Source organism: Colobus angolensis, unplaced genomic scaffold (assembly GCF_000951035.1).
Source record: "Colobus angolensis palliatus isolate OR3802 unplaced genomic scaffold, Cang.pa_1.0 Scaffold152, whole genome shotgun sequence".
Lineage (NCBI taxonomy): Eukaryota > Metazoa > Chordata > Mammalia > Primates > Cercopithecidae > Colobus > Colobus angolensis.
Genome location: NW_012114622.1, coordinates 6,756,512 through 6,770,788, shown reverse-complemented (window position 1 = coordinate 6,770,788; position 14,277 = coordinate 6,756,512). Strand labels below are relative to the sequence as shown.

General features: G+C 33.9%; 1 protein-coding gene across 2 annotated transcripts in view; it reads left to right on the top strand.

Annotated features, from left to right (window-relative positions):
* The window catches only part of CSTF3 (cleavage stimulation factor, 3' pre-RNA, subunit 3, 77kDa), a 79,605-nt gene that overhangs the window by 16,928 nt on the left and 48,400 nt on the right, over positions 1-14,277 (top strand). The window contains exons 1-3 of one of the 2 annotated variants that reach the window (XM_011936368.1): positions 2,303-2,324; positions 3,858-3,964; positions 4,087-4,182. Coding sequence is in view for 1 of the 2 variants with exons in the window: in XM_011936367.1 (XP_011791757.1) it covers positions 3,863-3,964; positions 4,087-4,182 (198 nt within the window). In the remaining variant the exon portion in view is untranslated. Of the gene's footprint in view, positions 1-2,302; positions 2,325-3,857; positions 3,965-4,086; positions 4,183-14,277 lie in introns of those variants that run through there. The other variant, XM_011936367.1, reaches the window with a different exon arrangement.

Sequence of the window (14,277 nt, the reverse complement as noted above, 5' to 3'; positions counted from 1 at the left end):
TTTCTTTTTTTCCTTTTTTTTTGAGACAGAGTCTCGCTCTGTCGCCCAGGCTGGAGTGCAGTGGTGCCATCTCGGCTCACTGTAAGCTCTGCCTCCCAGGTTCACGCCATTCTCTTGCCTCAGCCTCCTAAGTAGCATGGGACTACAGGCTCCCACCACCACACCCAGCTAATTCTTTGTATTTTTTTAGTGGAGACAGGGTTTCACCGTGTTAGCCAGGATAGTCTTGCTTTCCTGACTATCCTCCTGCCTCAGCCTCCCTCAGTGCTGGGATTACAGGCATGAGCCACCGTGCCCGGCCAATATTTGCATTTCTTTTGAATCTTTAAAAAGTTAATTATAAACTGTTCGTATGCTTTGCCCATTTTTTGTTTTAATTTTTAAGTTTTTATTAAAAAATGTTTTTTTGACACAGAGTCTCGCCCTATCACCTAGGTTGGAGTGTAGTGGTGTGATCATGGCTCACCCTCCAGGGCTCAGGTGATCCTCCCACTTCAGCCTCCCAAGTAGGTGGGACCATAAGTGCATGCCACCATGCCCCACTACTTCTTTGTATTTTTTGTAGAGATGAGGTTTCGCCATATTGCCGAGATTAGTCTCAAACTCCTGGGCTCAAGCAATCTTCCTGCCCACTCCCAACCCCAAAGTGCTGAGATTTCAGTTGTGAGCCTCTGCATCTGGCTGCATTTTCTTTTTGAACCACTGGTGGTTTATTGATTGTGCTTTTAATTTAGTATTTTTGTCATATGTTGGAGGTTTTTTTATGTTTGTCTTTTTTATTTTGGTACTTTTCTCATGTGCAAATTTTAACTTACCATGTAAATTTACTCTTTAAAGACTTTTTTTTTTTTTTCTCAAAAGACAGGGTCTGGCTCTGTCGCCCAGGCCGGAGTGCAGTGGCGGCAATCTCAGTTCACTGCAACTTCTCCCTCCCGGGCTCAAGCGATCCTCCCACCTCAGCTTCCCAAGTACGTGGGACTACAGGTGTGTGGCACACGCCTGGCTATTTTTTTGTATTTGGGTAGAGACGGGGTTCTGCCGTGTTGCCCAGGCTGGTCCAGAAGAACTCCTGAGCTCAAGGAATCCTCCTGCCTCGGCCTCCCAAAAAGCTTCTGAAGAGCTTTTCCTATGCAAAAATACATTTCACCATATTCTGCTCTAGTTCTGTCTTGTGTTTCTGTTTTTAACATTTAAGTCTTTGATCTCTCAAGTTTATTTTGGCAGAAAGAGTAAAGTAGAAATTCAACTTCATTTTGATAAAATTGATTTCACAGTTATTCTAACAGATGACTGTATAGTTATTTTGAAACCATTTATTGAACAATTCACCGTTCTGATTTGAAAATGCCACCTTTATTATTTGCTGATTTTCCATTTGCTGTTCTTTCTGAGCCTGTAGTTTCATGTATGGGTAGAGCCAGTAGTCCCTTATAAACTTTTCCAGCTTTAGTTCCTTGAGCAAGCTATTCATAAAGTTCTTATATGTTAGGAAAGCATCTTTATTTTAATTTCGAATTACAGTAGTCAACATATCTTTTTTCTAAATAAGTGAATGCTTACCAGTGGTGCAAGCTAATTTATTCCAAAGAAAAGAGTTTATTTCTCCTAGGTAATTAAAAAAATCTGAACAGATGACTTTTTAAAAACTTTTCCAAACTGGTGTTTTGACTGAATTGTTCCATGAAATACTAATTCCACTAAAAACAATGGGGTGGGGGGTGACAGAGAAAAGTGATAGGGGCAATGCTTCCTTCTTTATGCTTGGATATTATCAATATGTATTGCCATTTATAGATGTCAGAATGTCCTAGAAAAAAGGCAAAACAAAACGTTATATAAATTAACTTTTTTTTTTGAGACATAGTCTGGCTGTCACCCAGGCTGGAGTGCAGTGGCGCGATCTCAGCTAACTGCAAGCTCCGCCTCCTGAGTTCACGCCATTCTCCTGCCTCAGCCTCCTGAGTGGCTGGGACTACAGGCGCCCGCCACCATGGCTGGCTAATTTTTTGTGTTTTTAGTAGTGACGGAGTTTCACCATGTTAGCCAGGACGGTCTCGATCTCCTGACCTTGTGATCTTCCCGCCTCGGCCTCCCAAAGTGCTGTTTGGCTCTCACCCAGACTGGAGTGCAGTGGCACTGTCTCACTCATGGTACCCTCTGCCTCCTGGATTCAAGCAATTCTTGTGCCTCAGCCTTCCAGGTAGCAGGGATTACAGGCACACACCACCACGCCCAGCTAATTTTTCTGTTTTTAGCAGAGACGGGGTTTCACCGTATCGGCCAGGCTGTTCTTGAACTCCTGGCCTCAGGTGATCTGCCTGCCTCGGCCTCCCAAAATGCTGGGATTGTAGACGTGAGACACCACACCTGGCCTGTATAAATTAACATTTATCTGGCTTATTTGAGCATCCCTTTTTGTGGTACACAGTAGTATTCTGAACAACAATTTGAGACTTAATACTTTTATTTTTGCTTCAAGTGCTGGCTACTATTTTAGGCTTATTTTTTAAAAAATTAAATTTCTAAAATAAAACTATTTTACCAAAGGATTTGGGGAATACTGAAAGAAAAGGGAGAAAAAAATCAGCCTCTAATTCTACTACTCATCTTCCAAGGATGACCAGTCTAAGCATTTGAATATATTTTAAAAATCTCTTTAATTGCAGATTTCTTTTATAGTTTTCATTGTGTTGTATATACAGTTGTGAATTGTGTTTTTAAAATTTCTTTACATCAAAATAAGATTTCCATGTCATTTCACGTGTTTTCTTTGTGGTGCAGGATGAATGCTTTGACAGCAGTGTTTCTCAAAGTTGGTCCAGGAACCCCAAGGGTTCCTAAGGACTCTCAGAGGATCTGTGAGTTCAACCTGTCTCATAATAAGCCTAAGACATTTTTTGCCCTTTTTCATTCCTAATCTCTCACGGGGATACAGTGGAATTTTTCAGTATCTTTATGATCTGACAGGGCAGCAGATTGAATGCAGAAGCAGATGTGAAAATCCAGCTGCCTTTTAAAAAGTTGAACATTGAATGGATTTATAAATATGTAAAAAGTGACATTCTTATTACTGAATTTTAAGTTATTTTTTATAAAGAATAACGTAAAAAGTTTTCTTTGTAAATCAATCGATATTTAAATTTGTTTTAATTTCTAATATAGTAAATATTGATAAAATCCACATAAAAGTTCTTTGTGGTTCTTAATTTTTAAGAGTGTAGAGGGGTCCTGAGACCATAAAGTTTGAGAACTGCTGTTTTATAGTATTTAATACAAAAATAAGTTTATTTGAATAAAAAAATTTGATCACTTGGTTTTATTATCTTCATGCAAGTTACTTCTGATTACAAATACAATCGTCCCTCAGTATCTGTGGGGGATTGTTGCCAGGACAACCACTTAGATACCAGAGTCCGTGTATGCTCGTGTCTCTTATATAAAATAATGTATTTTCATATAGCTTACATATGTCCTCCCAAATACTTAAATCATCTCTAGATGATTTATAATAACGTCATATAATACAAATACCATTTAAATAGTTGTTATACTGTGTTGTTTAGGAAATAATGATGAATAAAAAGGCTGTACATGTTTAGTATAGACACTGCTGTCTTTTTTTTTTTTTCCCTCTCTGAGTATTTTCAGTCCACCCTTGGTTGAATCTAAGGATGCGGAACCCACAGATAAGGAAGGACGATTGTACACAGAGGTTCTAGAAAACACACTTTTCTTTTATAAGACGATTTTTTATGCTTTGTAATGTGACATTGCATCTGAGGACTTTATTGTTCATGAATTAAGTTAGGCACGAGATTTTTAAAACAGTAACTTTAGTTCACTGTTGTTTTTTTTTCCCCAGGCAGCTGAGTATGTCCCAGAGAAGGTGAAGAAAGCGGAAAAGAAATTAGAAGAGAATCCATATGACCTTGATGCTTGGAGCATTCTCATTCGAGAGGCACAGGTTTAGTGATATAGGATTACATTTCCTTCTCTATGGGTCCAATCACACTACTTGGTTCTGCAGTGAATAATATTTTCATAATCCTAACATTGTAAATGCTGTTTATTGGTTTTCAATTTTAGAATCAACCTATAGACAAAGCACGGAAGACTTATGAACGCCTTGTTGCCCAGTTCCCCAGTTCTGGCAGATTCTGGAAACTGTACATTGAAGCAGAGGTTACTATTTTATTTTATTTTTTCTTAATATCAGCATCTGATGGGAATTGCAGCATACACTGTAGTGATAGAAAACAAATTAGGAACATAGCTAATTAGGACAAGGAGGATTTAAATGTGTCTTACTTTTATTTTGTAAAATAGGTATAAAGGAGTAATTAAAATGAATTTTTGAAATTTGGGTCTTTTACAAGCTGATGATTGTTGCATTTTGGAGTTGCAACAACATTAAAACAGTTTCAATGGTATTGGAGTGCTTTAGCCTTTTATTTACTTGTCATGTGTCAATTTATTGCCTCCTGTGTCATTTATTTAGAACTCATTTTTCTTTTTATTCCTACTTACAAACTAATATGGATGAGAGTATATGAAAATACAGAAATGTTAACTTAGTTTTTCATAGAGTATTTTGAGTGTCTGGTGAAATGAAACATTTTAAGAGAATAATTACTTCACATTTTAATTTTGTGAAAATGCATGGTTTATCAATGTAAGCACTTCAATAATTTAACGATTTTTCTGTAAGATAGTTTATATTATGCAAGAATAAGCTAATGTGATTCAAACGTATTTAATAATCCTATATAATCTTAATTTTACCCAATGATACTTTGCTTTTTTTTTCTTGCTTTTTATATCTTGAAATTTGAACCCAGGCATGTATATTTTAAAGAGTAAGGACCCCATTCATGATTATGGTTAGGAGGAAAATGTTAACTTTTGAAGACTGGAATTAGTAGTAAAAATGATAATAAAAGTTTTAATGTGTCAATAACAGTTGGCACCAAGTAATCATTTTCAGGTTATTAATATAAATTAATGGGATGGAAGGGGTAAGATGTAAATAACTGATATTCACATTAAGCTGAAAATTATATGCATTTCTTTTTGTAACTTATAATACGCAGTACTCTTAATATTAATTTTGTGATACAGATTCTCAGCATAATCAAGTACACTGCAGCCTCAACATAACATTTTCTGCTGTACCTGAAATTTGATAATATTTAGGTCTGTTTTGGACCTATTCAAAGGGCTTTGGTCATCAGCAGTACTGTAATCTGTGTCATCTGTGATGTGCAGTGTCATCTGCACATGTCATCACAGTGTCATCTGCACAGTGTCATCACACTGACACAGCAGTACAGTGTCATCTGTGATGTGTCCTCAGAATGGACCCAACCAATAATAGCAGGTTTAAGTAGAGGCTACAGTGTACTCATTGTATTTGTGCTATAGTTTAGATTGCATTACTTGGTTGGGAGGGAAATTACTGGATAATAGCAGGAACATTGTGTGTGTTTTATTTTTGTGTGTGTGGTTGTGTATGTGGTTTGTGTGTTTGTGTGTTTGTATGTATGAGAGAGATTGTGCCTTATGTGGAGTCTGGTAGTTTTGGCCCATGACCATATCCTTAAAGTTTCCTCACCTATCCTCTGGGACCATTTCTTTCCTTAATATATTTAAATCACCAAAGTAGGTTGGCACAAAACAGGTGAGGCCTGTCTGAAATATGCTGAAGCCTGTGCTGCTTTGTATTAACTCAGTAAAACAAGGAACCTGGAACACCTGCACCTGGTCTGCATTCTAGTTTGGCTTTACAAACACATTAGACTTAAATTCAAACACACCAGAAATGAACATAATTGATATATAATTGTTTTTGTATAATGAAGTAGAGCTTTCTGAGTTTTTGAAATTTCCTTGTTTCTCAATTATTCAGGCATTATTCATGCGTTTTATTATAGCATAAGTTAAACTGAAATAGGCAGTTAGATACTCCATTCTGTAACTCTGAACACAATGGGTTTGTTTCTGCAATTTCCTAGCTGTAAGTTACAAACTGCATCCTTAAAAAAGTTTCAGGAAGACCAGATGTTATTCCAAGGGGCTGAAAGTTGTCTACATAACAGGCTCAATTCATACAATGAAATGAAGAGCTGCTAGCAGTTGCCTGATTTATGTAGTTGGTACTATTTGCAGTTACTTCACACACGCACAAACATACACACACGCACAAATAGGTATATATAATGTATTAAAAACAAATGGTAAATAATATATATGTATATTTTTAAAAATTTATATTTTTGGTTTAGAAATTAAGGTTTTAAATTGAATACTGGTTTTAGAAATGCATATTCTGAGCTGTGTTTTTCTCTTTCCTGGTTTGCTCTTTATTTTTTATATTCACATTTTATATTTTTGTTTAGCCTATGAGAGGCTAAAGTTTTATTTTGATCATATCACTCAATGTGGCCATTAATATTTCTGGAGAAGACACATAACTTATTTATAATACTTTTTAAAAATCCAAAGTGATAATAAGAATGTTTTTACATTGAAAGTAATACTTAAGTGTTTACATAACATTCTGTATGCACTCAAGAAAATAAAGTTTTGTTAATACATTTGTTGTAACTCAGTACTTCATGGTGGGAAAATTGTAATGTTCATTTCTTTATATTCAGCTAAACCAACTTGTGTGACTCCAAATACATTTTTTAATAGAAAATGCATACATCTTTAGTAACAGAAGATGATTTGCTTCCCCAGAGAAACTCCTTGCAAATCCTATTAAAGTACAAAATGTCAAAGGAAAAAAGTATTAAACTTTTTTTAAAAATTTGAAACATCAGTTGGAAATGAGAGCATATTAATTACTTAGAAAAAAATTTGATGATGCTACTATATGAGCCAGTGTATCAGATTTGCTCATAACTGAGAGTTGAGCAGTATCTATTTAGCTATGTAAAATTTGGATTTAAAATGTTATCCTTAATTTGTCACATGCTTTCATTTTTTTTGCTGTAGCATGGAAATTGTTGCAGGTAAAATTCTCTTGCTCTAGTGAACGGCATTTAGGACAAACTTCTGTGTATTCTTAATATATAATTTCAAAAACTAGGCCAAATTACTTTGGTGTTATATATAATACATAGGAGATAAGATTTTGCCTCCACTCCCTGAAATGTATTGCTCTACTCTTTACTCCAAAACTGTTACGTCACATGATTTAATAATATTATTTATTATAAGATGAGCAAGTCATTAATTGTATGACTGTTCTTAAAATGATAGTTATCAAGTATAAAGTTTAAATATCAGTATGATATGAAACTACTTTTGTGACTTCTTAGTTTTAAATAAAGGAAACATTTAAATATGTCTCCAGCTATTTGATCTGATAAGGATATCTTAAATGCAGTTTAGTATGTTTTTGGATTTAATAAATGAGAGGTTTTAAACACTCGAGTTAAGTGGAATGCCCAGTCAGAGCCTCAGTGCTCTTTAAAGAACTACTTTTTACAATGATCAAAAAGGTCACTAAATAATCACAAAATTGAGAAAATCTACAGAATTTTGACATACTCTTTTAAATTGTTCTCCCCTACCCAGCCTGTGGTTTCTGTAGCTTTTCATGTAATTAGGTGATGAATGACAACATGTAAGCTACAATATCTTATTGTTAGAGAAGTAATTTGTTTTGAATCGGGCCACATTCATAAGGAATTTTTTTACTGAAGGATGTTTTTTATTGGTGGCTGAAGGAGAAATGAAGAAGGTAATGCTGCTGGTAATAGCAACAATGTATCTTGCTGTCTGTGAAAGCTGTATTTCTTTAATAAAAGCATATAGAGAATTGATTGTTTTTTTATTTAAAATTTTTACAAAAGATGAATTCTTTTCTCTATACTTGGTTTTTCCTTCCTTATAAATAATGGGTTGTGTAGCATACATTTCAATTTTTCAAAATGACCTTTCTTCTTGGAAAATGGAAGTGAACTAAGGATGCAACATGAGTGACCTAAATTGAAATAAACTTTTCCACTGTTGATACTGTTTTAATACCTTTACATAGCAGTTCAAATTACTGTATTATAATGTTTTCTTTCTGTTGAGCAATGTGATTTTAAAATGCAGATACAGTTACTGCATTATGTAGATTATGGTGATTTCTATACTTCAGCTTGCAGCCTTTTTACAAAAAAAAAATCTGTACTCTTTTCTTATAGATCTACACTTTTCCTGTTTGTAATAAATGTTGGTCCATGTCTGTGTGATTATTCAGATTTTTACTTTAAAAACTCCATATGCTTTTTTATCTAGTTTCTTAGATGCATATATAAATGTAGAATAGAGATGTAAAAGAAAAAAGTACTTGTAAACCCAGAACTGAGTGATAATAATCTGAAAGTGCTTTGAATAAAGTACTGTTTGATAAGCAAAGGAAATATTTGCATGTTGACTAAAATAAGTAGTAAACTATTTTAGGTTTTATTGAATTATCTGATTCTATCCCTTTTCCCTATCCATTATTATAACAGAGCTGTTTAGGTGCTGTCACTTCTACTAACATGGTCTATACATTTTTTCCCTTGGGACTTTTTTCTCAGCCAAAGCAACTAAGATTTGCAAAAGGATGTAGTCACTTAGATAACGACATTTCTTTAAATGAAACCTTATATTGTCTAATCTTTATAATTTCTAGATAATTTATTCTTTTATGTGAAATGTAGCTGTTTATTTTCAAGCAAAATCTGTTGTAATCAACCTGATTGTCTATATATTTCTCAGCTTTATAAAGCAAAACTAATCTCTACAGTCATTAGTAAACATATTGAAAATATATGGTCATTTTCTTTACCCTGCAAAGACTCTTATGTTTTAAACCCAGCTCTTTAATATTCTATTCTTTGGTGTAATGAGTCATGATATATTCTGAAATTGTGGAAAAAGATTTATGATAAAAAGTGCATATACAGTCTAAAATTAGTGGTGAAACAAAAAGGACTATTGGATCATACAATTTGAAGTTTTTTGGGGAGGTAGTAATGTTTTACCTAAATTTCCTGGACATTCGTGGAATAACATAATAACATATAATACCTAATACTTAGTTGTTAAAATTACTGGGTATTATAGTCGTTAGGATCATAGGGGATAATTTTGGATCAAAACTACCCCTATCCCAAAAGGTATTAAAGATATGCTGCAACATAGCATCCATGAATCAACACAAACATGTAAGCCCTTCATAATATCACAGAGCTAGAAACCTCCATATTTGGAAATAAAACTAATTCTAACACATGAGACATTTTTCAGTGTTGAGCAGTTTTGGTTATAACTTGAGCTCAGAGGAATCAGGTGGCAGCCGACTTTCCTTTATAAAACAAAAGGACCAGTTTAAGTCAAAAGCTCGAATATTTTCTAATGGATTGTTTGTATTTTCTTTAATGCATCAGCTTTGAAACAGCTATTCCTTTGAAATGAGTCTGGTTCAAGGCAGTTCCAGGAAATGAAGATGTCTAAAATATTACCAGTGACATCTGTAAAAAGCTGCACCTCTAAATAAATGTGGACAATGCATTTATTAGTTGTAACTAATTTATTAAACTTTCAATTTTATTACTTTAATTTTACTGAATGTTTAAACTTTTAATTTTATTATTAAACTGGTTTGCTCCTAGCAGCTTGGTAGCAGAAAACAAATAGTTGGTTTGTATAATGGCATAATAGGTTGAAATCTGTATCTAGATTTTTTCCCTCACATATCAGAATCCACAGCAGTTTGAACAAAAATTGTGAATATTTGCTTTGAATACAACTTCTTGAGAAACTCTTGAGAAACTCAGCTGCTTTTCTAAGACTCAGGAAAGCATAATGTGGGTAAGTTTTACCATTTTGTATGCTAGACCTCCAAAGAAAAATTTTCTATTTGCAAGTGTTAATTAAGCAATAGTTCTAAAGACAAGTTGACATCAGTGATAGGATTCAAATGTAGTTTTGAAATAGTACATTGAACTGTAGTAAGGGTCAAAGATAACAAGATCCCAAAGCTGTTTTTAATCTTTCTAAAACTAAATCTAAATACTTCTATTCATGTAACAGAACATGTTCAATTACAGCCTTTTATTTAAATACAGCACTTCAGCTCTAGCATGTACTGTTGACATTTTAAGTCTTCCTTTGTCCCAAGATTCATATTCTGCAACTTTTCATACTGGATTTGAAGAAAAAAGAAGGTTGGCCATTTTGTTATGATGGTTTTCTTGGAAATTTTTTCATTCACCAGACTATGACTACTGCACATATTACATAAAGTTGAAGTGGGCATAATGTTTTAAGTCACAAATTTTTAAAGCTGGAACATGAATTAGTTTAGCTCCCTCATTTTATATGTGAGTAAAATAAGACATTGTTATCCCTGGAGCCAAAGTTTACAAACTTCACTGCTTCAGAATCACTTGGAAAGCTTTCAAAGCATACAAGCTCCCAGTTAGCATACCAGCACTGCTGACTCAATCTCTAGAGGATGGACATACAGTATCTGTGTTTCTGGCAGCTGGTTTTGGGAATTGAGGCTTTGCAGGGCAGTAATTGAATCTTATTGCTGTTAGTAAATTTTGTAGTTTGCAGAATATTCCCTGTACTTGCCTGGACAATAAAATGATTAGTCTCCTGGCTTGCTTTTTGTATATTATCAATCAAGTGATCTTTGAAGCATCTACTATATGCTTAGTATACTGTGACTGTTAGATTCACAGTCAGGGTTAGGGTTATGCCGTTTTAACTGTAAAACTGAATTTATTCCTGGGTTTGAAAACCGATTTTCTGGTTGCATAAACTTTTTTTAAAAAGACAGTCACAAGTGTCAAACTAAGAATCATAACCTTTAAGGACACATCTGAGCTGAAGAATGTGGCTTAAAAGAATTAACTGCAGCTAACTTGTACCCTCTGTAGAGTTTGAACAAGAATGCCACATATTGGTATTTATTTGTGGTTTGTTTAGCTAACATCCTTTTCTTTCAGTGCAACTTGAGTGTTGTACTGGTACTTCTCATTCTTCTAGGTGGTGGGGAATGGGATGTTTTCTCACAAATAACCAGTTATTTCTAACTTACTGTAGTCAGGTTCAGTCCATTTCTGAGTTTTTCACTAGAAAGATCTGTAGTGTTTCTCAACCATTTAAAACTCATATCCTTATAAAAAATGAAAACTAAAATGCTTCCTTAATGGCTTTTGACAGTTTTAAAATCAAATTTGATGACTAAAAAGTACACCAGTGGTAATTTTAGAATGGTCTTTTCAGCTGTAATTAAGAATTTAAGTACTAATGAAATTTAGAATTACATTAGACTAAATTTTATAAAACTTAAATGTCCAAAATGGCAACACTACTCAGTATTATGAAAGTGCAGTGTCATTGGAGGGAAGATTGTCAGCAAAATAACTTTGATTCCTGTGTTTGTACATTTCTTTTAGTTCCCTCATCCACCATTTCCTTTGGTTTTGGCTATTGTGTATGAAGATAATGTTTGAAGGTTTTGTGCTTCCTGTATTCGGGGTATGGTATTGGGTATTAGGTGAAAAAATGCTTAAAACATTCATTATTTAGGTTATCAGAGTTGAAAATCCAATCACGAGAGATCACATGGTTTAATCTGCTTTGTATTGGTTGAATAACAAGAGCATTGCTTTTAGTGGTTACAAACTGACAGTCATTTAAGCAATTTTTGTAATCCATTTGTAACTTTATTTTGAAACTACTTTGAACTTAACAAAAAAGTTGCAAGAACAATGCAGAGAACTCCCATATATATTTTACACTGCTTTTTAACATCTTGACATAAGTGCTTTACTGAAACTTAATTTTTTTCCGAACTATAGAAGATTGCATTGCATATATTATGAACTTTAATACTTTGATGTATTTCCTAATAACAAAGATTCTTATACATACACACAGTTGAGTGATGAAATTCAGGAAATTTAACATTAGTAGAATAATCTGCAGTCTGTGTTCTACTTTTGTTATGGTAATACTCTTAAATTTCTTCTGATTCATTATCTAATCCAAGGCCATTATGTAATTGTCATTCCTCTTAGTCTCCTTCAGTGTGGAACAGCCTCTCAGCCTTAAGTTTGTTTTTTTGTTTTGTTTTTGAGATGGAGTCTTGCTCTGTCACCCAGGCTTGAGTGCAGTGGCGTGATCTCAGCTCACTACAACCTCAGCCTCCCAAGTAGCTGGGACAAGTGTGCTCCACACCCAACTAATATTTGTATTTTTAGTAGAGATGAGGTTTCACCATTTTGGCCAGGCTGGTCTCATTCCTGACCTCAGGCCTTCCGAAGTGCTGGATTACAGGCTTAAGCCACTGCACCCAGCCCTCGGCCTTAATTTGAATTTGTTTGATGCTTCATCATTAGATTTAGGTTATAGGTTTTAGCTGAAAAGCCACCAAAATGGCCATGTGTCCTTAGTTTATCTCATCCAGAGGCGTAGTAATGTTCATTTGTCCCATATTGGTGATGTCAGTTTTCATGATGTGGCTCAGGTGTTGACCAGCTTGTCCACTGTGTAGTTAATATTATTCCTTTGATAATTAATAGAAAAAATAATGGGGAGATAATTTGAGACTAAATATTGTATTCTCATCTAACAACTGTCCACTCCATTTAAACTCGATTGATTCTTGGTTGAATCAGTGATATTTTTCCATGGAATTATCTGGTGTTTTTCAATATGTTTATTGAGTGGAAACAGATATTCTGTATTGTGTTTGAAAACTATTGGAAAGTCCTAGCTTTCCCCTCCCCACCATGATTTTTTTCATTTAAGAAGCTTACTAGTGAGTATAGTTAGTAAAGATAATGTTTAGGATTTTGTCAAATATAAAATAAATCATTTACTGTAAATGATGCCTGTCAATTCTGTCATAAATCATATGGGGAAGAAAACTTAAAAATTGCTACTTCAAGCATTAGGTTATATATATTATATATCTATTATCTATATATAAACTATGATACAGGAAATTGATATCTATATTGATTTACTTGACTAAATGGCAAATTATTTCAAATAAGAATTTAGATATTTTAAAAATAATGCCATCTTTCACTTTGTAAACAGATTAGTGAGTCAAAAAGATCATCTAGACAAATACTTGATTATGTTTGCAAATGCTACATTATTTAACTTGTTAAAAGTTTTCAGTTGTGAGCAACACAAATGATGAAATTCTCAGCACTTTAAAGGAAATAGTTTTTATTAGCGATTAAAAATGTCAGATTGCTTATCCATGGGAATATTTGCTAAAAAGGTAACTTGTTCCTTTGTAAATTTGAATTTCCTGAGTTCACAGAATAGTTAGGAGATTAGCATTTAAATAACAGGCATTCCAAGTCAAACTAACTTTGAAAAAAAGAAGTTTAATCTGTTTGGGCGCAGTTGTTCATGCCTGTAATCCTAGCATTTGGGAGGCCAAGGTGGGCATGGATTGCTTGAGCCCCAGGAGTTTGAGACCAGCCTGGGCAACATAGTAACACCCTGTCTCTAAAATACTTTTTTTTTTTCTTCAAAAACACAAAAAATTATTATTTAAGTTCAGTTTTTTATTATGGGGGTAGGAAACTACTCTGCCCTGTGCCTCAACTGCAGGGTCAGAATTTTTCTGTGTTACTGTAACAGTGGTCTGATCATATTTAGTAGTATGGGAAAGGTATGTTTAAAAATGTCTTAATTTATTTAAAGAAATGCAATGCAGTGCAAGGAATTTGCAGGTAACTATAAGGGATATATGTAGGAATAGGAATGAAAGAACTTGAAGTCTGGGGACCCTAGGATATTCTGCTTGCAGCTTCCTTATTACTAGGACCTTAGCCAAGCAATTTAATCTTTTTTCTTTCCAACTTTTTATTATAAAAATTTCCAAACAAATTTGAAAGAATAATATATAGTCAATACCTGTACACCTCTGCATAGGCTTAATGAATGCTTTATATTTCTCTGCTTATATAAAGAGAATAGTACCGTATAAAACCACAATATCATTATCACACTTGAACAATAATGTTCAAATCTATTTTAATACTCAGTTCATGCTTAGATTTTTCCTCCATATGGGCTTCTAGTCATTATACTAGCTGACCTAAGAAATCTAAAATACAGTATAGTTGTGGAAATAGCTATTAATACATAATAGGTTTATAACTGACTTTTGTTTTTCTTTGCTCAGGAGTTTTTTGCATTCTTCATTATTTGTCTCAGTATTAGGTCTAACAGTATTTTGGTGGGTATTTGAAA